This window comes from Lepidochelys olivacea (genome assembly GCF_965140295.1).
Source record: "Lepidochelys olivacea isolate rLepOli2 genome assembly, chromosome: 17".
NCBI classification, from domain to species: domain Eukaryota; kingdom Metazoa; phylum Chordata; order Testudines; family Cheloniidae; genus Lepidochelys; species Lepidochelys olivacea.
In genome coordinates, this window is record NC_140427.1 from 22,552,528 (window position 1) to 22,580,316 (window position 27,789).

A 27,789-nucleotide genomic window follows, 5' to 3' on the forward strand; every position below is an offset into this window, starting at 1 on the left:
CCCAAAAAAGAGTTTGCCCACCCCTGGGCTATATCTTCACAGTTACAAACCACACAGGGTGCAGAAGATGGATCCAGAACCCTGATCTTGAAGCTCTAAACTCAGTCCAAACTTGAAGTAAAAGAAAGCCATGCTTAGCTCTCAGATCTAGAAGGAACCTTATATCCTTTCTAAACTGTAACCCACCAATGGAGATCAACTTACTCACATACACACCTATAGTACCTGGTCCTGTTCCCACGGCAGTCAATAACCAAAAACAAACAAACAAACAAAACAAACCCCAATGCATCACATACTTAGGAATGGGAACAGAACTGGGTCCCAGCAAAAAACATTAATAAAGTTTGCTTAATTACATCTATTTTCTCCCAACAGAGCCAAGGCAAGTGTTTTCCAGGAAATTTAACTCTATGAAAATTTGAAGGATAACAAACAAGTCTTTTTGTGAGCTAGAGGGATCCAACGAAAATGTTAGACATGCCTAGTTTCACATGGGGTATTTTTTTAAATGATCTGTATCTCAAAAACTGTTTTATTCATTTTCTTCAAACTTTGTAGAAATATTTTCCTTTGCCTTCAGAGCAAATCTGGTAACTTTCATACCAAATCAATTTTCAAGGCCAAAATTCTTGGTGGATTAACATAGGACTTTATAATAGAAGCTCATTGCAACAACCTTAATTTTGGGGCTCTGTATTAACACAAACACAAAACAGTAACAGGTGCTGCTGTTTTTTTATTTTGGATGACAGGTGAGATCCAGGTAGACAGAGGATCTGGAAAAAAATGAAAATACATACGTCAGGTTAGGAAATAGCAGCAGTGTGTTCTAGGTAACATGCATATAATGAAAAGGAGTACTTGTGGCACCTTAGAGACTAACAAATTTATTTGAGCATGAGCTTTTGTGAGCTACAGCTCACTTCATCGGATGGGACAGGGGCTGTCATTTACTAGGTTTACACAGCGCAACAAGGTCCTGACCTGGTTGGCCTCTAGATGCTATAGCAATATAGGGTCCCTATATGCCTTGAGCCAGCTGCGAATCAGTGTAGCATGGACATGCTCCACCCTGGGCACCACCCCACACCAGGGCAGGGTGGGGAGTATTTGGTGTCTGCGTTAACTATGCTATGCTGGGGAAATCCTGAGGGCCAGATTCAGCTTCTCTGTGCCAACTGGGTGGTGCAAAAGGGCTTGAACCTGGGCAGAAAAATCGGGCCCAAGGTACTTAGAACAGGAAGAAGGGACATCCTCTCTCCGACTGAAACAGAGTTTTACTTAGAGCGCCTCCTGAAGGGCTGGGAGATCCACAGATAAAAGGCCCTGGCCAGAGACCATATAAACTATTATCGCCACGAACAGGCCCTGAGTTGGGGCAGTGTCCCTGTGACATTAGCGTATTGCAGTGTAAGAGCCCCTGCCTTATAAGCATCAGAGGGGTAGCCGTGTTAGTCTGGATCTATAAAAGCAGCAAAGAGTCCGGTGGCACCTGATAGGATAAGGAGGTTATTTCAATCAGGGAGGATGAGGCCTTCTTCTAGCAGCTGAGGTGTCAACACCAAGCAAGGAGAAACTGGTGTTCACCTCCCTTGGTGTTCACACTTCAACTGCTAGGAGAGGGCCTCATCCTCCCTGACTGAACTAACCTAGTTATCCCTAGCCTGATTCTTGCTTGCATATTTATACCTGCCCCAGCACCTCCCGCCTGCCGGAAGCCCTGATGATCAGCTCCTCCCCCTCCCTTCCAGTGCCTCCCACGCACCGCGATCAGCTGTTCCAGGGTGTGCAGGAGGCTCTGGGGGAGAGGGAGCAGGAAGAGGCGGGGTGGGGGAGGCAGTGGTGGGAAGAGCCAAGGCGGAGGTGCGGGCTTGTGGGAAGGGGTAGAGAAGGGGCGGGGCACAGAGCAGCGTGAGGTCAAACACCCCCTGGCAACCAAAAAGTCGGTGCCTATGAGTGATGCTACAAATGTAATTAGTTACGGATGCCAAAATCTAATGAACTGCTAAGCATATTTTACTTAGAATACAGTGTGAGTCACTTAACCAGCTTCCATCTGGCATACAGACTATGTTAGACAAATGGGTTTACTAATGGGACGTCGCTGCGGACAGATTCATTTGCTAATGGCTAAATGTAACTTGGCAGAGCAGAGTCAAAGGACACCCACCTGTGGGCAGGGAGCAGGCCCGATGGGACCCCAGTCTCAGGTGCGAGTATTCATGTACTGGCTTCCAATAATACCAGCGCACGCCACACAGAGCGCCCCCAGGGCTTTGAAGAGGGTGGCTCGTGAAACCCAAACAGCATCTTCTGGCAAAGAAAATGTTATGAAAAATTGTAAAAAGGTTACATATTTAGGAGCCTAAGTTCCAGTTTTAGGTGCTACGGCAATGCACAAAACCCCTGCTCAGCTGCCACCTAATCCCATAGGTGTCTAAAATCACTCAGTACCTACATTTCTGCTGTACAAGTTCCCTAGGCACCTAAATTCCTGCCTCTGGGGATGAACACTGCTGCCTCCCTCTGGGGGTTAAGGTGCCTATCTCCCGCCTGATTCCCCACAGCAACCCCCGACCTGACAGAAGACAGGCGTAGGAGCACCTAACTCACCTGTGGGGCCCAATCTGGCAGGCATGCTCAGAGACCACTTACTGGATCATGTCCCACTCAAAAGCTGGCCAGAGGAAGAGGCTTCAACAAGAGAGATTCAGGGAGCCCCACATCAGAATATCCCAAAGCCCAGTAGTTAGCACATCTCCTGAGAGGTGGGAGACACTTGTTCAAATTTTTTCTCTGCATCAAGCATGGGGGGAACGGAACCCAGGTCTCCCACATCCCAGGTGAGTGCTCTTACCAGTGGGCTAAAAGTGAGAAGGGTAGCACTCCCACTGCTTCCTCCTTTTCTGGCCATTGTGTGTGGAGTCAGGCAGGTGACTAATTAATTCTCACATGAAACAACTTGCATCCCTGAGTCGCTGGACTCCAGAGAGGGGTTCCCAGTGGTGGATCACAAGCAGAGATAGGTAGTTCCCTACAGCCTGGATGCTAATTGCTCCCTGAGAGGGCTTAGAACACACCCTCTCCTCAGTATCTTCCACTAGCTAGCTTATGCAGGTCCCTGCACAGTGTGCTGGCTTTTGGGGATCCCAGTCTTAGATGTCTAATCCTCCCCACCCATTGTATAGGGAGCCTAGGTGCCTAATTCAGACTCTGGGAATCTCTATGTATTCCTGTGATTTTCTAGGTTCTTAAGTCCTTTGTGGAGCCAGGCCCTAGAGCAGAGATTCTCAAACTGGGGGTTGGGACCCTTGAGGGAGTCGCGAGGTTATTACATGGGGGGTCGCGAGCGTCAGCCTCCACCCCAAACTCCACTTTGCATCCAGCGTTTATAAAGATGTTAAATATATTAAAAAGTGTTTTTAATTTATAAGGGGAGTTGCACTCAAAGGCTTGCTATGTGAAAAGGGTCATTAGTACAAAAGTTTGAGAACTACTGCCCTAGAGCTTTATAGTTTAAAACAAACTCCACAAGTAAAGAATAAAACACTCAGTGAAGAGCCAGGACTCCCGATATGAAGCTCCACCAAAAATCCAGGCAGCCAAATTCGGCACCAGTTTCACTTTCCAGGTTTCCTTAGGAGACAGCCCCACGAAGACCACGTTACAGCAGCCTGGTGCAGATGCAAGCAGCAAGTTCCCTTCATCCAAAAGAAATGGTCACCCTCATCTTGCCAGGCGTAGTTGGAAGAAACACTCTTAGCACAGGTTTCAGAGGGGTAGCTGTATTAGTCTGTATCAGCAAAAACAACGAGGAGTCCTTGTGGCACCTTAGAGACTAACAAATGTATCGGGGAATAAGCTTTCGTGGGCTAGTACCCACTTCATCAGATGCATGGAGTGGAAAATACAGGAGCAGGTATAAATACATGAAAAGATGTGAATTGCCTTACCAAGTGTGAGGTAAGGCAATTCACATCTTTTCATGTATTTATGCCTGCTCCTGTATTTTTCACTCCATGCATCTGATGAAGTGGGTTCTAGCCCACAAAAGCTTATGCCCAAATAAATTTGTTAGTCTCTAAGGTGCCACAGGGACTACTCTTAGCACAACTACTCCCTAGGAGTCCACTAGCAGCCAAAGCTCTAACACAGCTTCTAAGCTATGACCCCACTTCACAAATGACAGACACACTCCCTCAATCAGCAGGGCTGACATAAGACTCTCCACTTCCTCTTACTGCTTCCCCAACCCTTCAATAGAGCCTCAGTCCTACACAGAGGGAACCTCCGTGGACCACTATATTCCTCTGGCCCAATGGAGCTCTCTACAATAAGGGTAAAGCTTGCCTGAGCGGGAGATGGAGCTTTATCAGGGGCTGGTCCGAGGCTGTGGAATTAACTTTTCCAGGAACTAAGGACCATCCCAGCCCTCCCCACCTTCTGCTCACAGTACAAGGAAAATGTCTTTGACTTTGCCTTCTCTAACGTCAATGTCTAGCCACACGGGTATATATTTAGTAATACAAAAACTCCAAACTAAAACCCACTACTGCACACCCTTCTCCCTGTCAGGGGACGACAGAATGGACATGTGATAGATGTAGGTCATGTGGTTTAATGTGCAACTGGAAGGAGCTCAGATACTACTGTGATAAGTGACTAGCCCTCGTCCCAAACCCCAACCTCCTGCACACATGGGGCCTTTTGTTCTACGGCTTACCACTGGGATTCAAAGTTACATTCAATTTATCAACTAGTCAGCGCATCTTGCTCTGAACACTTATGGTGTCAAACACAAGGACAGCAGAATGCTTCCCACTCTACGAGGCTTGGCATTATTAGTTATTTGTACTGCAATAACACCTAGGGGCTAGAATTAAAGACCAAGGTCCCACTGGGCTGGTAGGTGCCAAACCCAGAACGGAATGACAGACCTGCCCCAAGGAGTGAACCCTTTATAAACCCATGTGAACACAAAGATGACACTGTACAACACCAGGCAGTTTGCTCATATCAGGCAGCCACAAAATGTTAAAGCCAGCAACGTTTCCGTGGCTCAGGGCTCATGGGACAGCTCATCCTCCTTGCTGCAGTCAGGCAGGTTATGAAGAGAGCAGCCTTCGTTGATACTATCAGTTCCGCCCCTTCCTGCCTCCAGTCATTTTCCTTTCTGCCTCTGCAGCTGGAGGTGCCTGCCTGTACTGCAGTGAACATTGTCCTGTGAGCATTAGGCTCCTAGCACCTAAATCATTGTGGGACTTGGGCTCCTAACTCACATGGATACTTCTGAAAATGTTACCACAGATTAACGACAGGAGTTGTTCTCAAAAACTTTTCAGGTCTAGCCCCTGACCTTCCCTCCTCCATCTGCTAATCTCCCTGAAAGCACAAGCAACCCAGAGACAGATTCCTCATTCGTTTCCTTCCTCAGGCCTATCAGTCTGACAGAAACATCCCTGTCTCCCACATTTTCCACTTCTGAACCAGCTTCTCCCAATTCTAAGCAGGGCACTCAGAGGACCAAGAGTTTCCTTTTTCAGCAAACGTGGGCAGCCACGACACAGGGCAAATGGGTTACTCAATTGTCTCACGGACTCTGGCGCCTCCTCCTCCTCCCAAACTAATATTTTCTTCCCTTTCTTCCAGTGTTGAGCAGCAGCTTTCTCAGCTGCAGTAAAGGCCATAGGCCATGTGCCAGGGCAGCGGCTGCATACAGGAACATGTTCAAGAGAATTCTCAAGGGCCATGTAGCCATGAGGATGTATTCAGCACTAGACCTAAAATGCCAACTTCTTTAGCTAATACAGCGGATCGGACATGTGCTGATGCAGAGCTCAGAATCTGGTTTCATGTCCAGCAGTGAGCAGTCTGGGTGACCTTTCAGCCTGGACAGATTTAAAGGAGGTCTGTTCACATATCCATGACATCCTACGATTCTCCCTACAGCTTCATCCTTTTTTACCCAATCTGGTTATGGCTCTCCAGCCTTCGGAAGGCGATGGTGATGGTGGCAATGGCTGTTTCCCTGCAGCTGTTCCTATTAGAAACTTGACGCTCTCCCAACCATCCAGAAATGGAGCTGTACCCTCCTCCAGGCATCCAAATGCATAAGGCAGAAAGAACATGCTGAAGAGTTATCTCCTGATGGCTTAATATCACTAAGGACTCATCTTCTGGAATGGGGATTCCTATACACAACCTACAGCTCAAGCAATGTGATTGTCTGTGGACAGCCTTTCTGGCACTAAGGGCTGTCAGAAGCCATCAAGCCAAAGGTCCCCTCAAATTCAAGGTCAACACAGCCTGGTAAGATTGGACAATCCAGCCGTAGTGCTGGATCTCAACTGGCGCAAACCTCAAAGAAGCCACAAAATCCTTTGTGTGGGTAGAATGCACTTTGTGGGCTGAAGGAATCTTTTTCATCCCATAATCCAAAGGCAGGCTAGTTAAGCAGGTCACTGGGGAGGAGTCACTCAGCCTCCAAATTAAAGCCTCATACTTTGCCCGCGTGGGCTCCAACCAGCCCGCTGCCCTCCTCACAAATTCAAAGTCAATGTGTAAAATCTGCAACTGTTACCCTGAACCCACCAGGCCTGGGCACACAAGTCCAAGGGAACTTTCCCCATGTATCTTCAATGCTCCTCCAATACCTCACTGCAGACAAGTTCTAAAAAAGGCAGGGCAGAGCGAAGGAGGTCCTGGAAGCGGTCTCAGAAGGTCCTGCTACAAAGCAGCTCCAGTTTGCGCTGGCATGTCCAATCAGGTTGCTTGTGTTTCCAGGCCTTCTGAGCACAACACACCATCTCCCACCCAGACCCCAAGAAAGCTCAGTCAGTCAGCCCACCCCGCAAACTGCTCCTCAGGCAGGGTTATCACCACACCCTTGGTCTCCTGGAGAGCAAGCACCACGATGCCTATTACAGTGGGGATTCTTTACATCATGGCTCAGGGAGAGGAAAATAAGGCTAGGGGGCTCTTCGGTTCCTGCCTTCTTCAATCTGGATGAGATAAATGCTTATCCCCAGGTTCTTTCAGGGTGCAAGTGGCCACGTTAGGGTCTCTCAGGGATCTGTAAATGGGATCACCCAGGAGTTCCCCCCCAGTCTCTCGGTCTTTTCTCAGGCCTGGGACAGGATCTCCTGTTTCTCCCTGGAAACTTAACATGGTGCTTCACTAGCTTTCACCTCACTCCATCTGAAATCCTGCTAACAGCTGTCCCACCTTTACCCTGCAGTTTGGAAGGTGGCCTTCTTGGAGTCCTTTACATTCCTGAGCCTGAAGGAAGAGTCTGCTGCCCTTGTATCTCTTTTCCTACCGAATTTTCTATCCAGTCTAAGTAGCATGTAGTCTTGGGGCATTTTCCCAAGGCCATTTCCAGTTTCCACAAGAATCAAGCCAGTTTCCTCCCCAGCATTTTTGTCCTTGACTCAAACTGAGGACATGCTGTCACTCCCTTGGCATGAGCAGAGCTTTCAAAGTGTACTTAACTCAAACCGGCCTCTCGAGGAACATCAAACACGATACAGTTCTGCGGTGATCTGGAAGCCTACTTTCGCCATCTCCAACTCAAAGAATACTTTCAAAATAACACTGAACAGCACACTGATACACAGATACCGTCCCACAAACAGCACAAGAAGAAGAACTCCAGATGGACTCCTCCTGAGGGTCAAAATGACAGTCTGGACCTACACATAGGATGCTTCCGCCGACGTGCACAGGCAGAAATTGCGGAAAAACAACATAACTTGCCTCATAACCTAAGTCGTGCAGAACGCAATGCCATCCACAGTCTCAGAAACAACCCTGATATTATAATCAAAGAGGCTGATAAAGGAGGTGCTGTTATCATCATGAACAGGTCTGACTACCAAAAGGAGACTGCCAGACAACTCTCCAATACCAAATTCTACAGGCCACTTTCCTCAGATCCCACTGAGGAATACACTAAGAAATTGCACCATCTACTCAGGACAATCCCTACACTAACACAGGAACAAATGAACATACCCTAAGAGCCCTGACCGGGGTTATTTTATCTACTACCCAAGATCCACAAACCTGGAAATCCTGGACGCCCCATCATCTTGGGCATTGGCACTCTCACTGAAGGACTGTCTGGATATGTGGACTCTCTACTCAGACCCTACGTCACCAGCACTCCCAGCTATCTCTGTGACACCACTGATTTCCTGAGAAAACTACAATGCATTGGTGATCTTCCAGAAAACTACAAGATCTTCACCAAGCATTCTCAAAACTATGATACCCACACAAGGAAATAAGGAAACAGATCAACAGAGCCAGACATGTACCCAGAAGCCTCCTGCTGCAAGACAAGCCCAAGAAAGAAACCAACAGAACTCCACTGGCCATCACATACAGTCCTCAGCTAAAACCTCTCCAACGCATCATCAGTGATCTAAAACCCATCCTGGACAACGATCCCTCACTTTCACAGGTGTTGGGGACACTAGGCATGGCCACTAGGTAACTCGAGGGGATGGAAGACCAAGACTGTCGATGAAGCCCCCTCGCACTAGGCCCAAGTGTCCTTGGCACCCCCGCCCCCCCCACCTGGAGGCACTCGCAGCAGTTATGCGTACTAGGCCCAAGTGTCCTTGCCCCCCTCGCCTGGAGGCACTCACAGCAGTTATACTGAGGATCTGCAACAAGATGTTGCAAAGTCAGACTGCCTGAAACTAAACAAGGCCAAACAGGGCAGATATGGAAGAACAATGCTGAATAAAGCAGCTTTATGTATGGTTTAACAGATGGTACAGAGAACAAGGGAACTAGCTGGGAACTGGATTGGCTGGCTATATGGATACTTAGGGCAGCTTGCTATTGGATAAGTATGCTGAAGAAAGGATGTATAAAAGCCTGTGTAACTTCCTGCTCTGTGTGCAGGATTTGAGATTCTATTCTCCCTGTACCTTGTTGCAGCTGAAAATAAACTTTTCTGCTTCTTCACCCCGTTGTGATTATTGGGTGACACACACCGGGCAACGAACCTTGCTGTTGTTTGCCTCTGGCGCTGGGTGCCGGCAACACAGGCCTTGGGACGCAGGCCAGTCCTTGCCCACAGACAACCCGCCAACCTGAAGCATATTCTCACCAGCAACGACACACCGCACCATAGTAACTCTAACGCTAACTCTAACACCATGCAACAAACCTCGATGCCAACTCTGCCCACATATCTACACCAGCGACACCATCACAGGACCTAACCAGATCCGCCACACCACCACTGGTTCATTCACCTGCACGTCCACCAATGTAATCTACGCCATCATGTGCCAGCAATGCCCCTCTGCTATGGACATCGGCCAAACTGGACAGTCCCTATGTAAAAGGACAAATGGGCACAAATCAGATATTAGGAATGGCAATATACAAAAACCTGTAGGAGAACACTTCAACCTCCCTGGACACAATAGCAGATGTAAAGGTAGCCGTCCTGCAGCAGAAAAACTTCAGGACCAGACTTCAAAGAGAAACTGCTGAGCTTCAGTTCATTTGCAAATTGGACACCATCAGCTCAGGATTAAACACAGACTGTGACTGGCTCGCCAACGACAAAAACAGCTTCTCCTCCCGTGGTGTTCACACCTCAACTGCTAGAAGAGGGCCTCATCCTCCCTGATGGAACTAACCTCGTTATCCTTAGCCTGATTCTTGCTTGCATATTTATACCTGCCTCTGGAAATTTCCACAACGTGCATCCGACGAAGTGGGTATTCACTCATGAAAGCTTATGCTCCAATACGTCTGTTAGTCTATAAAGTGCCACAGGACTCTGCCGCTTTTACAAATCCAGACTAACAGGCCTACCCCTCTGATAATTGATCTCTTTGTCTTTCCTGAAAGATAAAAAAGGGGCATGGCAGCCTGTAGATGTGTCACCACTAAATCTCCCAGGTCCTGTATTGCACTGTCTATATGAGTACCAGTCCCCCACCTGCTTAAAATGAAATCTCTTCCCACCTGAGCTGGGACAGCCTCCTACATAGAAAGAGGACAGAGCCTTCTACACATGCATGTCTGAAGAGTTCATGTAACGTTCATGCACCTGGAAACAGTCAGGGCACACCCTGACTGTTGTGTAGGAGCGATGCACACATTGCTCTGTCCAAGGACTTGGACCATGGGAACATGGACCATTGGGAAGTCAAAATAAGGACATCAACCGTGGGAAGCTTCCTTGGCCTAGGCTCAAGGCCTGAGAACAAAGATTGTAGTAGATAGAGGCTGGTAAATAAGAATATTAATCAAAGTCATATTATTTCCTTTGTTGGTGCCTTTTGTGGTCGGAGTATGTAATGCGCAGGGGGGAGAGAAATAAAAGAGAGGTGGCAAAACTGACAGGGGAGATCCCGTCAGCAGACCAGCCTGCTTGCTTGCCTAAAGCCGTGTCCTGTCTTGTATTGAACCGCCACAACTGGCGCCCAACGTGGGGCCCTCAGCACTCACCTCGCCCGGCAAGGGTTTCAGACGCGTCACTCATCCGCTTCGCGGATCCCGGTGAGTATTTTTCGTTGTGGTAAGTATGGGAAGCTCCCTCTCTGCTTTGTAACTGCAACACCGCAGTGAGCTACAGTATTTGCTGCGTAAGGCTCAGCATGACTGCCCCACTCGAGAACTCACTCTCCTGCTACAGGAGGTGAGTGCCCAGTGCCCGTGGTACCCTGAAGCTGGAACTCTTAAGCTAGCGGACTGGGAGCGGTTGGGCCAGACATTGCACAAGGAGCCTCGGGCCCGTGCAGGCTTTACATGCCTGGCACCTCTGCCGCGACGCGATACAGTGTGTCGCTTCGGACGGGCCCTCCCTCGCGGGGCTGAGGCTCTCACCACTCCCGTCCGCTCCTGCAGCCGTCCCCCCTCCTAGCGATGCGACACAGTGTGTCGCCTGGGAAAGGCCCTCTCCCGCACCAACAGAGGGGCTGCCGATCTTGCCACCCCCGTCCGCTCCTGCAACCATTCCTCTCCCTGCTTCGCCCCCAGTGCCTCTATTACCACCGCCTCCCTGGCCTTCCCCACCGGAGCCGGTGTGTGATCATCCTCCCCCCATGGGGCCCCATGCTCCGGGGCCCCCCGGAGGGTCGTCCGCGTCTGCTCAGGGGCTTTCGCTGGTGCAACAAATGGTTCACGCAGCGAAGACTCGCTCACATCTTACAGCAGAGGAGCTGGCTGAGCTGGTCTCAGTCTGTCCAGTGACCTGGCAGGATGATGGCCAGGGCAACCAGGTTGCAAACTGGGTCAGTTTGCCTTACTCGGTGATCAGAGAGGTAAAGAAAGTGATTCGCGAGTTCGGCCTGACCGTGCGGGGTCTCATTGAAGGGCTAGGTTCTGGGTACTCTCTGGTCCCTGAAGACTGGAAGGCGCTGTTGCGCATGATGTTGACACCCAGTCAGTATGTTATTTGGCTTAGTGAGTATCGGCAGATGGCGGAACGCCAAGCCCAGGTGTATAGAGAGCAAGGTATCATTTATGAGCACTTGGCAGGGGAGGGCCAGTTTGCTACTGTCCAGCTGCAGTCTCAATTCCCTCCGGCCTTCTTCCCCATTATTTCCACCTGCGCCCAGCATGCTTTCCGGAAGGTCCCGGATTCAGGCAAGCCTACCAAAAGCTTTGCCAGTATCCGTCAGGGTGCATCAGAGTCCTTTATGGATTTTACCAACAGATTGCAGGAGGCTATCCTCCGACAGGTGGATAGCCCTGCAGCAGCTCAGGAGGTCCTGTTAAAAATGGCAGTTGAAAATGCGAACGAGGATTGCCGCCGTGCTCTCCAGGCTGCACAAGCCTCTGGAATTCTAGAGCTGTCAGACATGCTGCGGGCGTGCCAAAACATCGGCACACAAGCACATAGAGCTGGGGTTGTGGCCGCCGCCCTGCGGAAAAGCGGGAAGGAGGGGAAGCGTTGTTACCGCTGTGGTAAGGAGGATCACTTCCAGCGGGAGTGCCGCTCCTCGGCGGCGCCCGCTCGCCCCTCAAAGAAGTGCCCCAAGTGTCGGAAGGGCTATCACTGGGCTAATCAGTGCCGTAGCGGGTCGGGAAACCGCATGATGGGTCCCCCCCGAACCCAGGGCCAAACGGGGTGTTTCCCACTCAGACCACTGTTCCTCTGCTTTAAAACCCATAGACTCCATGAAGGCAGCAACTGCCGGAAGTGCAGGGCTTGATTTGATTATGCAGGAGGACGCTGACTTTCGGTTGCCGGGGGAGGTTTGCGCCATACCTACCCAGGTGACGGGACCTCTCCCTGCCGGATTTGTGGGTCTGGTTCTTCCTCGCTCACACGCGGGGAAACAGGGTCTTTTTGTCATCCCAGGGGTCATTGACGCCGACTACACCGGCATTATTAAGGTTCAGGTATGCACCCATCTTCCACAGTCGCTCCCGCGTGGACGGTCAATTGCGCAATTGATTTTAGTCCCCTATCAGGTGCCAGCTGCAGAGGATCGAGCCTGGGGCGGAGGCGGCTTTGGATCGATGCTGGCTCAGTCGCCATCTCACAACACGTCCTCTTCACTTGTTGCTCTAACAATGTCGGTCCGCCCCTCGAAACCTCAGTTAACGCTTCTCTTAAATAATGTTCCTTTTAGAGGGCTGGTGGACACTGGAGCTGACGTTACGGTGATTCGCGATCCGGAGTGGCCGGTCAGTTGGCCAACTCTTCCTTCTAAAGAGTTGTGGGGGATCAGGGGTAGTAAACCCGGGCGCCAAAGTTTGTCTTGGGTCACGGTCTCTAAAGCAGGAGGCCGTGCCCTTGCTACAATCCGCCCTTTTGTGCTCCCTGTCCACCTCAATATTTGGGGCCGTGACTTACTTACAAAGCTGGACACCACTCTCGACATTAATATATAATGGCTCAAAAGCCTCCCGCACCCACCTTGCCCTCCGCATTACCCTTGGTGTGGCAATCCTTAGAGCCCGTATGGATTGACCAGTGGCCCTTCCCTCTAGAGAAGCTAAGAGCACTTCATTCGCTTGTGCAACAATATTTGCAAGCACAGCGCTTGGAACGCTCCACTAGTCCCTGGAACACCCCGGTGTTCGTTATTAAGAAAAAATCTGGTGCATGGCGGCTGTTACATGATTGAAGGGAAATAAATAAACGCATACAACCCATGGGCCCCTCACAATTTGGCTTGCCGAACCCAAATTTAATTCCTCAAACCGATCAGCTTTGTGTGTTAGATTTAAAGGATTGTTTTTTCACCATCCCCCTTTGCCCACAAGATCGCAAAAAATTCGCGTTTACGGTGCCACAATATAATAATCAGCAACCCTCTCATAGGTATCAGTGGAAGGTCTTGCCCCAGGGAATGCAAAATAGTCTGACCTTGTGTCAGCTCTTTGTGGATCGGACCCTCGCCCCTTTTCGTGCCCGATACCCCACACTAAAGGTCTACCATTATATGGATGACATTTTGCTTAGTGGTCCCCAGGTCACGGCAGAACAGCTTGAATCTTTGTCCCAGATTCTCGGCCAAAATGGCCTATTAGTGGCACCAGAAAAAATCCCACGCCCTTATCCCTACCACTACCTCGGGCATAAGGTTTTACAAACCTATGCCGCCCCTGTTCGCCCAGAACTGGTTCTACCTCAACCCCTAACCCTTGTTAAATTACAACAGATTTTGGGTCATTTAAATTGGATTCGCCCCTACTTCCGTCTCCCCACATCAATGCTGCAGCCGTTGTTCGAGCTCCTATGTGGAGCTCGGGCACCGAGCGCAGTTATTGCCGTCACTGAGGAGCATATTGCCTACATTTGACAGATCAATGCAGTGTTGAGTCAGCAGTTTGTGGATAGACTCACTGAGGTCTGTCCCCTGCGGTTGGTTCTCCTTGCCACCCCTCATACGCCCACTGCGGCTCTGTTTGTACCTCGTACGGACACAGCCGTCTCTATCATAGAGTGGATATATTTGTCATCCACTCCTCCTCGGAACATTTATCCTTATTTGGATGCCTTGTCTGATCTTGTTCGTAAAGCCCGCCACCGTGCAGTGCAACTCACGGGTACCGATTTAGTTGCCATTGTGTTCCCCTTATCCCGTAGTGAATTTGATTCCTTGTGCCACGCCTCCTTGGCCTGGCAGGTTGCTCTTTGTGATTATGTGGGAGAGATCTCTTATAATCCCCCAAAAGATCCCCGATTGGTAATTACCCAACAGGTGCCCCTAATCGTACATCGTCTTAGCCGCTCTCAACCCATTGCTTCAGCTGTCACTCTTTTTACTGATGGCTCTCCACGTCGAGGTGTGGTCACCTATCAATTAAGTGACCCCCCTCGTTGGCATTCTCGTTTTACGCTGCCTCAGCGTTCCGCACAGCGCTCAGAACTGGCTGCTGTTATTTTGGCCTTTCAACTTTTTGCTGACTGTCCCTTTAATTTGATTGTGGACACCCATTATGTTTATCAGGTAATTGATCATTTACCCCTAGCCCTCATTACCCCTCAGGTCGATGCAGACCTCCTTCGCCTGTTTTTGTCTTTACAGTATCTCGTCACCACTCGTAATTTCCCTTATTTTGTTGCTCATATTCGCAGTCATACCCCTCTGCCTGGGCTACTCACTGAGGGCAATGCGCGTGCCGATCGCGAGTTACGTGGTGAGGTAAATTCCCTTTTTTCTGACCCCATTGAAAGCCATGCCTTTTTTCATCAGTCTGCCTCTGTTTTGGCCCGTCAGTTTCACATTCCTGCTGATCATGCACGTTCTATTGTTCGTTTCTGCCCCCACTGTGCCGCTGCTGCCCCTACCTTTTCTTATGCCGTTAACCCCAGAGGTACCGCAGCGAATCAGCTGTGGCAAATGGATGTCATTCACGTGCCACAATTCCGCCCCTATTCGTTTTTACATGTTTCCATTGATACCTATTCGGGATTCCTCTGGGCGACCCCACAGCGTGGGGAAGCCACTCCCAAAGTTATTCACCATTTGCTAGCCTGTTTTGCTGTTATGGGTCGCCCGAGCCAGATAAAAACAGATAATGCCCCAGCCTATTGCTCCACAGCCCTTTCCACCTTTTGTGTCCAATGGGACGTCCGTCTCACACATGGGATCCCTTATAATTCCACGGGCCAAGCCATTGTTGAACGTGCAAATCGCACGCTAAAAACCTTGCTTGACAAACAGTTAAAACAAGGGGAGCTGCGTCTCCGAACCTTAGGAGACATTCAGCAACAATTGCATATCCTTTTGTTCACTTTAAATAACTTAACGCTGAACGCAGATCAGCAGACCCCCGCGGATTGGCATTTTCATAAATGCGAGGTACTGGAAAGACCGCGTGTCTATTACCGTCAGCTGCCCGATCCGCAATGGCTGGGCCCAGTACCTCTAATCACTTGGGGTCGGGGATATGCTGCTGTGTCTCTCCCTACAGGACCGTTGTGGGTTCCGGCCCGGTGTGTGCGACTGGCACTGAAGCAGCATGGCGTGGCACCAGGGACTATCGAACCCCATACCGGAGTTTAAGCTGACCTTGGAGGAGAACGCGGTGCCTCCCGGGTCGACAACGACGGGACGGAAACGGAAGAGGTGTAGCGTCCCAAGCCAGCCCGTGACATGGGGAGCAGTAAAAGCATTGGTCGCCGCGGCTCAACGACGACTGGCAGCAAACCAACAGCCAGAGACTCCTGAGACTTTGTTTGTGGCAATTCTCGCCCAAATTACTGCTAATTCTGTATTGATTGTATGCCTTTTGTGCCTGCTATTTCCTGTAGGGGTTGGCTCGGAAGTGCTTTCTCCATTACGGGCCCGAATGACATATAACCTATGGGAAAGATTGGCTTCAATAGCAAATGTTACCCACTTTTGTTTATCCGATTCTGTAGCAGCCGGAGAATTGTTAGCTACATGCCTTATTCCAGTATGTCATCACCCTGAGGAAATAGGGAATGAGACGATGCTCGCTGCTTACGCGAATCTCTCTTCCCAGTACTCTGGCATGGCTAATTGGGGCCCGGCCAACTATACTTTGCCTCACACGGCCATATCCCTCCACACACCGTATCCGGCCGGGGCCAACAATGTCACCTGTGCGCGTGTGGTTAACTGCACTAGTACAAAGGTGCCCTTGGGCTGTCAGCAAATTTCTCAACCCTTTTTAAATTGTTCCCACACCGTGAATATTTCGTACAATTATGGCCATATCATCCTACCATCAGGGTGGTTTTTTACCTGCGGCTCATGCACCTTTAGTTATATTCCCACAAATTTAAGCGATGGCACCCTTTGCTGCCTTAGTAGAATGACACTCATTCTGCCTTTTGCCGGCCAAAAGCGCAGTAAAAGAGGTGTACCCCTTTCAGAAGACTGTGTTGCAGATGTTGATCTTTTCAGCCGCGCTGAGTATACCGCCTTAGCGGCCTCTATTGTTGGAGTTCCCGGGCTTGCCACTTATACAGCCAGAACTTTGAATAACCTGGCATGTTTTGCGGCAAAGGCAATTAATACAACATCCCAGGCAATTGCCCTACTTAACACAGAGCAACATGAATTAAGGGATGCAATTTTGGATAACAGAACAGCCATTGATTTTCTGCTCTTGAAACACCATCTAGGCTGTTCCACGTTTCGGCATATGTGTTGTTTTAATTTAACTGATAATAGTCGCTCCATAGAAACTAGATTGGCCGAATTGGCCAATCTTACGGCACACATACGCCAAGATCTGGGGTTTGAGGGTTTTTGGAATTGGCTTACAGGTTGGCTGCCCTCTCTAGGATGGCTGCGACAATTTTTTGGTTATGCTGTGTTTGTAATTGTTGGGCTTATATTTTGCTGCTGCTGTATACAATGTATTCCCTCTTTGCTAAGGCTTTGTAGAGACCTGCCCTGGCAGGCTCCCTGAGTTATGTCCTTGTCTGTCCGGGAGTTAAATCGCTTGCAAAAGCAAATTGATGGCTACCATGAGATGGCCGAGCACAAATAACAAAAAAAGGGGGGATGAAGAGTTCATGTAACGTTCATGCACCTGGAAACAGTCAGGGCACACCCTGACTGTTGTGTAGGAGCGATGCATACATTGCTCTGTCCAAGGACATGGACCATGGGAACATGGACCATTGGGAAGTCAAAATAAGGACATCAACCGTGGGAAGCTTCCTTGGCCTAGGCTCAAGGCCTGAGAACAAAGATTGTAGTAGACAGAGGCTGGTAAATAAGAATATTAATCAAAGTCATATTATTTCCTTTGTTGATGCCGTTTGCGGTCGGAGTATGTAATGCACAGGGGGGGAGAGAAATAAAAGCGAGGTGGAAAAGCTGACAGGGGCAATCCCGTCAGCAGACCAGCCTGCTTGCTTGCCTAGAGCCATGTCCTGTCTTGTACTGACCCGCCACACATGTCCTTAGCAAACACTGATGGGTCAGGAGTAGCAGGGCACAAAGCAGCTGTTAGATGCCAGTCCTTAGGACCATACAACTTGACACTACTGCTCAAGAAGGGGCTGTTCTGCAATTAGCACTTGCTCCTTCACACTGTTCTTAGTGTAACTGAGAACTGCTATGTGAGACCCCATGAGTCTACCCCAAGGTTGATGGGCCACAGATAGAAATGAACTGGCGGGCAATTCTCCTTCGTAAGAAGAGAGAACATCCTGAAACAGTCCCTCTTCCCCGTTTTGAGCCACCCGCCGGGCCCTGAATGTCCCTCCCAAGGCAGAAAACGCAATAATAATGGGGGATTTCAACCATCCCCATACTGACTGGGCATGTGTCATTTTAGGAATGGATGCAGAGATAAAATTTCTAGACATTTCTTGGAGCAGCTAGTCCTGGACCCCACAATATGAGAGACAATTCTTCACTTAGTCCTAAGTGGCACACGGGGGTATCTGGTCCAAGAGGTGATATAGCTCAGTAATAGTGACTATAATGTAATTAAATTTAAGATCCTTGTAGGGGGAAAAATGCCAAAGAAACCCACCACAGTAGCATTTAATTTCACAAAGGGGAACTACACAAAAATGAGGAAGCCAGTTAAACGGAAATTAAAAGGTACAGTCACAAGGGTGCAAAGCCTGCAAACTGCATGGAGATTATTTTAAAATAGCATAATAGAGGTTCAAACTTAATGTATACCTCACATCAAAAAAAGCAGTAAGAGGACCAAAAAAATGCCACCATGGCTAAACAGCAGAGTAAAAGAGGCAGTTAGAGACAAAAAGACATGCCTCCTTTAAAAACTGGAAGTCAAATCCTAGTGAGGAAAATAGAAAGGAGCATAAACTCTGGCACGTCAAGTGTAAAAGTACAATAAGGCAGGCCAAGAGAGAATCTAAGAGCAACTAGCTAAATACACAAACACTAACAGCAAAAAAATATAAGGACATCAGAAATAGACAAGCCAATGTGGAGACGCTAAATGAATTGTTTGCATCGATCTTCACTGCACATGATATGGAGGGGATCCTCACATGTGAGCCCCTATTTTTCAGTGACAAATCTGAGAAACTGGCCCAGACTGAGGTATGAATAGAGGAGGTTTGGGAACAAATTGATAAATTAAAAAGTAGTAAGTCACCAGGACCAGATGGTATTCACCCAAGAGTTCTGAAGGAGTTTAAATATGAAATTGCAGAATTACTAACTGTGTTATAAGAAAAGGAGGACTTGTGGCACCTTAGAGACAAACAAATTTGAGCATAAGCTTTCATGAGCTAGAGCTCACTTCATCGGATGCAAATTAAATTAGGCTTGAATGAAGACTGGGAGTGGATGTGTCATTACACAAAGTAAAACTATTTCCCCATATTTTTCCCCCCTACTGTTCCTCACATGTTCTTGTCAACTGCTGGAGATGGCCCACCTTGATTATCACCACAAAAGGTTTTATTTTCCTTTTTCTTTTCTCTCCTGCTGGTAAAAGCTCACCTTACCTGATCACTCTCATTACAGTGTGTATGGTAACACCCATTGTTTCATGTTCTCTGTGTATATAAAATCCTCCTATTGTATTTTTCACAGTATGCATCCGATGAAGTGTGCTGTAGCTCACGAAAGCTTATGCTCAAATATATTTGTTAGTCTCTAAGGTGCCACAAGTCCTCCTTTTCTAATTGTGTTATATAACCTTTTGCTTAAATCAGCTTCTGTATCAGATGATTGGAGGGTAACTAATGGAATGCCAATGTCTAAAAAATGCTCCAGAGCAATCCTGACAATTACAGGCCAGTAAACCTAACATTGGTACCAAGCAAATGGGGTGTCAAAAAACATGGTCAAGAGTGATCCAGTGGATATAATATACTTGGAGTTTCAGAAAGCCTTTTATTATTCTCTCATGGATCAGTAACTGGTTAAAAAGTAGGAATAAATGGTCCATTTTCATAGTGAAGAGATGTAAATAGTGGGGTCCCCTAAGGATCTGTACTGGGACTGTGCTATTCAACATATTCATAAATGATCTGATAAAGGGGGTGTCAGGGTTCCCCCACACTCTGAACTCTAGGGTGCAGATGTGGGGACCCGAATGAAAAACCCCTTAAGTTTATATTCTACCAGTTTAGGTTAAAACTTCCCCAAGCTACAAATTCCTTTCCTTGTCCTTGGACAGTGTTGCTATCACCACAAAGTGATTGACACAAAAATTCAGGGAAGGGTCACCTGGAATCCCTATCCCCCCAAGTCCCTTCAGGCTTGAGAATAATATACCAACCAGTTGCCTTAGCAATGTGAGCACAGACCAGACCCTTTGTCTTCAGGACACTGAAATCAATCAGGTTCTTAAAAGAAGAACTTTATTTATAAAGAAAAAAATAAAAGAATCACACCTGTAACATCAGGATGGAAGGTAACTTTACAGGGTAATAAAAAGATTTAAAACACAGAGGATTCCCCTCTCTGCTCAGCTTCACAGTTACAAAAATGGGAAAAAAACTACCTCTGTAGCATACAAAAATTCACAAGCCAAAACAAAAGATAACCTAACACATTTCCTTGCCTTACTCACAGTTTCTGTAATTTCAGATGGATTATTCCAAGTATATTTGTAGGAGATATTGTACCTGCTTGGCTTCTCCCTCTCTCCGGAGAGGGAACAACACACAGAACAAAAAAACAAATCCTTCCTCCACCCCAGATTTGAAAGTATCTTCTTTCTTCATTGGTCCTTCTGGTCAGGTGCCAACTAGGTTATTTGAACTGCTTAACCCCTTACAGATAAGGCAATCCAGTACAGCTGCCAAGGAGGGATTTTATGCTACTGCATACATAAAGGTTGCTACCATTCTCCCCATAGTCATGACAGGGGGTGAACACAGAGGTGCCAAATTTGAGGTCAACATTAAATTACTCAATAGTTAAGTCCAAAGCTGACTGCAAAGAGTTACAAAAGAATCTCACTAAACTGGGTGACGGGGCAAGAAAATGGCAGATGAAATTCAATGTTAACAAGTATAAAGTAATGCACATTGACAAAAATAATCCCAACCATAGCTATAAAATGATGGGGTCAAGAAAGAGATATTGGAGAGATTGTGGATAGTTCTCTGAAAATATTTGGTCAGTGTGTAGCTGAAGTGAAAAAAAAAAAGCTAACAGGTTATTAGGTACCATCAGGAAAGGTGGAAAATATCATAACTCCATTATATGAATCCATGGTATACCCACTCCTTGAATAGTGCATGCAGTTCTGGCCGTCCCGTCTCAAAAACGATATATCAGAATTGGGAAAGGTAGAGAGAAGGGCAACAAAAATTATCAGTGTATGGAACAGCTTCCATACGACGAGAGATTAAGAAGAGTGAGACTGTTCAATTTAGAAAAGAGACAACTAAGGGGAGATATGATAGAGGTCAAAAAATCATGACTGGTGTAGAGAGCGTAACAAGGAAGTGTTATTTACCCCTTCACATAACAAAAGAACTCTGGGTCACCTGATGAAATTAATAGGCAGCAGGTTTAAAACAAACAAAAGGAAGTACTTCAACAGACAATGCACAGTCAACCTGTGGAACTCTTTGCCAAGGGATGTTGTGAAGGCCAAAAGTATAACTGGGTTCAGAAAAAAATGAGATACATTAATGGAGGATAGGTCCATTAACGGCTATTAACCAAGATGGCCAGGGATGCAACCCCATGCTCCAGGCATTCCTAAATCTTCAACTGCCAGAAGCTGGGATTAGACAACAGGGGATGATCACTCGAAATTTCCCTGTTCTGTTCATTCCCTCAGAAGCATCTGGCACTGGCCACTCTCAGAAGACAGGACACTGGGCCAGATGGACTATTGGTCTGACCCAGTATGGCCGTCCTTATGTTCTCCATCCCTCGCTCAAACCCCAAACAGCCCCTCCTCATGCTCCAACCCAGCAGGCACCAAACAGTGTATTGCCAACAGCCCCGCACTCAGCAGCAAATCCTACATTAACAGAGCAGTGGACCTGTGAGGTGAGGGACTGTATGATCCAGCTCCAGGGGCTTACAGCACATGCAGCAATGGTGGGGAGGGGAAGACAGGGAAGCTATGAAGGCTGCCTCAGCAGATACAGTAGAACCTCAGTTACGAACACCAGAGTTACAAACCAGAACTGGAAGTACACAATCAGGCAGCAGCAGAGACCAAAAAAAAGGAAAAAAGGTGAATATAGTACAGTACCATGTTAAACGTAAACTACTAAAAAAATAAAGGGACAGCAGCATTTTTCTTCTGCACAGTAAAGTTTCAAAGCTGTATTAAGTTAATGTTCAGTTGTAAACTTTTGAAAGAACCAAAATGTTTTGTTCAGAGTTAGGAACATTTCAGAGTTACGCACAACCTCCATTCCCGAGGTGTTTGTAACTTAGGGGTTCTACTGAACAGCAACAAGAACTGACTTTAGAGCACCATGACAGGCCTGTGACGTTCTGTACCTCATGGGAACACCCATGTTCATCCTTATAAAATGATTTTGTGGTATCCAATGCAAAGTTTGTCATGTCGGATGTCTTCAGAAGGCTCATGATGCACTGCGCATTGTTGTTATCGTAATTGTTGTTACAGTAATGTTACAGGTTATAATTTCATGTATATAGTTATGAAGCAGACAATGTGTCCTCATGGCTTAAAGCAAGCCCAGACAAAAACTCTCTAAGAGCAGAGGGGCAGCTCACACCTCATCAAGGCATGTATGGGTGAAACCCAGCCCAGCCTCACCGGAACAAAGGACGCTGGCCTAGGCAGCAACAAAGGATCTCTTGGACTATCGAGTGAGTCACTCTCCTTCCTTTGGTCAGTTTGGGACTGCAATGAGGTAATGCTCACCTGACTGTGAAGGGAGGGGGGGCAAAGCCAAGAGGGAAGAATGAACATGATAAAAGGGAGAGACGTTTGCCATGCTCTTCCTCTCTCTTCCACCTCCATCTACAGACACCACCACCAAGTGACTGAAGCGCTGATCAAAGGGGAGGGCAGTCATCCAGCCTGTGGTGAGAAGCATCTAAGTTTGTCAGGGCACTAGAAGTGTTAAGATCTGCTTAGAATGCATTTTGCTTTTATTTCATTCAACCAAATCTGACTTCTTGTGCTTTGACTTATAATCACTTACAATCTATCTTTGTCGTTAATAAATCTGTTTGTTTATTCTACCTGAAGCAGTGCGTTTGGTTTGAAGCGTATCAGAGACTCCTCTTGGGATAACAAGCCTGGTACATATAAATTTCTTTGTTAAATTGATGAACTCATATAAGCTTGCAGCATCCAGCAGGCATGACCAGACACTGCAAGACGGAGGTTTCTAGGGTTGTGTCTGGGAACAGAGATATTGGCTAGTGTCATTCGGTTGCACAATCCAAGGAGCAGCTGGCCAAAAGTGCTCACTCACGTAGCTGGGAGCAGCTTACATGCTAGAGGCTGTGTGTGAACAGCCCAGGAGTGGGGGTTCTCACAGCAGAGCAGGGTAAGGCTGGCTCCCAGAGTCAAGGATTGGAGTGACCTAGCAGATCTCCAGTCCAGATAACACCAGGGGAACGTCACAAGGCCCCAGCCTCCTGTTGCATTATCAATACCAAAGCAGCAGCAAGATGCCTTCTGAAGCAGAAGGTTCTTTGCCAGACCCACTGTTCTGGTCTAACCATGGCAGAATCCAGACTGTTCTCCCAAGGGAGAGTGGGAGTCCCGTCCCTTGAATCATTTCTCTCTGAGGGGGCACACAGCTCCCAAAGTGGCCTAGAGCCTAGGTGGTGTGGCAGGGTTATTATTATTTACATGGCACCTGAAAAGGTGCTGGGCGTTTTACAGACCCTGACCCAAGCAGCCCACAGTGGCATGCTGGGAACACCTACCCCACACATTCATCAGCTATAGAAAAGCTATAAAGAGCCCATATTTATTATTCGCATAGCGCTCTCCCCCATCTTCAGTCAGTTAAAAAACAACAACCACCACCACCACCAATAAAATGGTCGTGACCTGAAGCCCCAAATGCCCAGCTTCCTCGTCCTGCCATCCAATGTCTCCCCACTTGCATACTATGCACTTCACTCCTCCATCCACTGCCCCCGCGTGCTCCCTGGCTTCCCCCCCCATCCGTCCATACCATCCCGCTTCACATCTGCGGATGTGCGCTGCTGCAGGGCCTCAGAAGCTCGGCAGGCGGCTTTCATGATGGCCAGTTTCCCCCGTGGCCGGCCTGGAACGAAGACTTCCACCTCCACCTGCACCTCCTCCAGCGCCTGGCCCCGCTTCCTACCGCGCTTGTCCCGTTTATGCGGCTGCCTAGGAAAGGCACCCTGGAGCACGCTCTCCATCAGCTTCCGGGCCTCTGTCTCCTCTTCCTTCTTGGGCTGCACGATGACTCCCACCAGGGCAGCTGGGGCTCTGCGGCTAAACTTCTTCACTTCCTTCAAGATCTTCTGGATCTCGGCCTGCTTGCCCCGCAGGGAGGCAGCTCGGCACAGGAAGAAGATGAGTTGGGATTGACTGTTGCTAGCGCCAGGCTTGGCCTCTGACTGTGTCTGTGCCGCAGCCATTGCTGGACTGACTCCTGGTTTGCAGGCATCCGGGAACAACTCTTGGACAAAAGCTGCCATCAGAGCCCGAGTGTCTTTTCCCTCCTGAGACTCTCCAACCAGCAGCACCTCTGGCTTCCCCCCAACCTTCTCTATCAGAACCTGGAAATCCTTTAGGATCTGCTCGCCAGTGGCAGCAGCAGGGGGGTTCTCTGACATCTGCACCTCACTGTCCATGTCCTGTTCGCATGAACTCTCCTGCCCTCTGCTTGCCTAATACTGAAGGAATCACAAATTACACTTTCTTGCTATGTCACAATACACCACCTTGCCTCACCTCACCCTGGTGCACAGCCCCCCTCCATGGCCTAGAGCTGGGACACAGCCCATTATATTGTAAGGGATTATACATATATTCAGTGGATGTTTCAGTGCTCAGCTGTAATATAAATACACCAACAACTGGCAAGCATATGTAACATGCTTAAAAAGCACATATGGTTAAAAAGCCACTGCCAACTAGACAGAAGGCGGCCCTGCTTCACATCTATGCGGTCAACAAAGGAGTCTAAATTCCTCTGGTGCCAACATGCTTTTCCTACCAGTTGTGACACCCCTTTAAACAGCCAAATCTGGGATGTCTGATTTACCCCAGTCACAGTCCCGCTCAGTAAGAATGAGAGTTGGTCACAATAGTGGTAAACCCCAATATAAAAGGTCTTGTGGGAAAATTAGAAATAAAACTCAATAAAATTAGGGGGCTGCAAAGAGACGTTTCAGTTTCATCGTGAATTTCGGGCACAGGACTACATAATAATTTTGAATAATATATATATTTGGAGTCTGGAAAAATCAAGGCTTGCCTGTAGTCTAGCAATCAAGCTTTTGATAGTATTCCTATGACCTCGCTCCAACCTTACTAGCTGAGTGACCTCTAATGTCACAATCTCAGACTCCCCATCACTATCTTGAAATCAAACCAAACACTGCCTGAAAGACCATGAACGAAGAGCAATGATAAAAGGGACAGTATTCCATTAGGAGTTGGCGTTTATGGCGGTGCCAGAGGCTTGGGTGTTTAACTTCTTCATTAATGACGTGGGGAAAGGGGCAGAGCGTAATAAATGGGGAAATGGTAGGCCAGGACCACGTCCCAATGGTGACATTCCTACACAAAGGACACAGCTTGAGTAAACAGGCTCTTGCTCTGCCATATTCTCATGGGTCCGAGGAATAGAATCCTCACATCCCAGTTCACAGCAGCCAGAACACATCTCCTGAGTAGTCACTACATCAGGGTATGGGGCAGGAGGAGAGGCCAAGGACCTGCTTCCCCTCGTGGGCCAACAGATACATGCCGTCCATGGACCCACTGGCCACATCCTTCTCCTCTACCCATCACACTCCCTCAGGGTTTGTCATCACTAGGAAGCGTCACTCGGTTCACACACCATTGTAGCAATCGAACTAGGTAAAATGCTGAGCATGGCAGTGGGCAGCACAGACAAGGAGGCCAAGTTGTGTTCAGCAGCTTGTCAGGTGGTGGGGGGTTAGTTAACCTCGCTCTTCGTGGCGTACAGCCACGACAAGATGACAGGATACTGAACTACCTGTTCTAGTCTACACTGATCACTCAGCATCACGTCAGCTACCTTGGCGCTTCAGACTCAAGCCGAAATACGATTCGATTACCCAATGAAAACCGGCCCTTGTTCGAGGAATCGCAGCATCCCAGAGATTCAGCCTGGCTGAGCTCTTGGCTGCTACACGGTGGGGAAAGAAACAAACAGCAGATCCTGCCAGGCAGCCCTACTGAGAGACTACGGGGTGCCAGCAGAGAGCAGCGATGGGGCAGTAAGTCCAGTGGGATTTTCAGTTCCGTGTCCAGGTTCCACTGGCACAAGTCTCGAGCACGTCCCTCAGCCCTGGATCACAGTCGCTCTTTGTCGCTAGGAGACAGAGGTCTTGGGGAATCAGGGCTTTCTCTGAAGATGAAATTGGCTACAGTGACAATACTCCGCCCTCCCCAGCACCTTCCACCTAAGGGCATGTCTACACTTCCGCTGCTACCGGGCCACAGCTGCCACGCTGCAGCTGGGCCACCGGGGCACCAGAGCGTAGATGCTTCCTACGCCCCCTAAAGGCCTCTTCCATGGGTGTCGATAATCCAGCTCTCCGGGGCAGTAGGGAGGTCCATGGGTGAACTCTTCCCTCCACCCAGCCCTGTCTACACTGGGGTGGGGCTGACCCCAGGACGGCGCTCAGGGCATCTCATTTTTCACGGCCCTGAGCAACACACGGCCACGCCCGTCTAGTTTTTATGTGTAGAGCTGGCCTGAGAGCGCCTCCCAAAGGGGCCTCAGAGCCGGGCTCGGCGGCACGGCCAGGGAGAGGCCGCCCGCTCCGCGCCCCATGTCCCCGCCCCGCCCTCAGCGCGCCAGGCCCGGCCCGGCCCGGCCCCGGCCGCCCCCCGAGCCCCCGCCGGCCGAGCTCCCGCCGCACCTGGCTCTTCCCTCAGGGCCTCGCAAGCGGCTTTCTTGACCTCCAGGGCCCCCTCGGGCCGGCCGGGGCGGAACACGGCCGTGTGCACCTCGACCCGCGGCGCGGCGCCCGGCCCCGACGCCGGCGGCTGGAAGACCTCGAGGAGCAGCTCCTCCAGGCGGCGCCGCGCCTCCGCCTCCTCCTCCGGCCGGGGCTGCACGATCACCCCGACCAGGGCGGCGGGCGCGCCGCGGCTCTGCTCCCGCACGCCCCGCAGCACCTCCCGCAGCCGCTCGGCCCGGCCCCGCAGCGACGGGGCGCGGCACAGGAAGAAGACGAGCTGCCCGGCCGGCGGCGCGCTGGGCGGCGCGGGGCTGGCGGAGCGGCGGGCCACGGGCAGCACCTCGTGGGCGAAGGAGCTGAGCGCGGCCCGGGCGCGGTCCGCCTCCCACGTCTCGCCGGCCAGCAGCAGCACCTGCGTCCGCTGCACCACGGCCTGGAACTGCGCGTCCGGGCTCTCCCCGGGCTCGGCGGCGCCCGCCGGCCCCGCCTGCTCCTGCCGCTCCATGGCCGCCCGCCGCTGGGCCGGGGCCGCGGGGCCACGAGCTGCGCCCCCGGCCGTGTCACAATCGCACCCGGGAGGGGCGCGGCCCCAGTCTGTAGGGTGGCTCCGTCCGCGCTGCCTCCGGCGGGCGAGCCCAGGGCAGCGAGCTCCTGCCCGGCCGGGCCGGCTCCCAATAGCTCGCAGCTGCTGCGGGCTCGCAGGGGTTATTGGTGCCTCCCGCCGGCGGCAGCCCCCGAGCCGCTCTGCCTCCTGCTGGAAGGGCTGTTCCCCCACTGCCCAGGGTAGAGGCTGCACCGCAGGCCGGACTGGGGCGGCCGAGAACAGGCGGATGCCCTTTCGGAGGTGTGGGCGTGCAGGTGAGTGTGTAGGGATAAATGAAGCTAAGTCTGTGTCTCCTGGTTGATGAATGTGTGTCGTGGTCTCCAGATAACTGCAGACACAGGCACCTCTGTGTGTTGAATTCCATGTATGTAATGTTGGAAGAGCAGCAACCCCCTTGTATTTAAGTTGCCCAAGACTTTTCTGGTGGTGTTTGGGCCAGTTACCCATTCAGAGTCTGTGGAGACTCTGGCGAAGTCTGGCAAAGGACACCTGGCTGGTCTAATTCATAATTGAGATCCATGTCCATCAAAGGAGTTACCAGATACCAAGAATGCAGTCCTAGAAGCCTACATGCATCAAAGAATTTTCCAATTACTGCTCCAGGTCTAAAGACCACTTTCTCCGTGGTTACTGGGGCCATGGTGTTCTCTGCCAACATTCTAGACTCATCACCATGTTTCAGGC

At 49.6% G+C, this 27,789-nt stretch overlaps 2 protein-coding genes across 2 annotated transcripts; both read right to left on the minus strand.

Moving 5' to 3' along the window:
* Positions 1-724: 724 nt before the first annotated feature.
* On the minus strand, positions 725-27,763 carry LOC311532601 (uncharacterized protein; the record flags this gene model as incomplete). Its single annotated transcript, XM_084651173.1, has 4 exons — positions 725-779; positions 2,174-2,316; positions 26,460-27,308; positions 27,676-27,763. 3 exons carry the CDS (start codon positions 27,761-27,763, stop codon positions 2,210-2,212), a joined length of 1,044 nt encoding a protein of 347 aa, XP_084507299.1. The 3' UTR covers positions 725-779; positions 2,174-2,209.
* On the minus strand, positions 23,487-24,194 carry LOC311532587 (uncharacterized protein C2orf72 homolog; the record flags this gene model as incomplete). Its single annotated transcript, XM_084651161.1, has 1 exon — positions 23,487-24,194. The coding sequence occupies one exon, from the start codon at positions 24,192-24,194 to the stop codon at positions 23,487-23,489; it is 708 nt and encodes a 235-aa protein (XP_084507287.1).
* Positions 27,764-27,789: the final 26 nt, after the last annotated feature.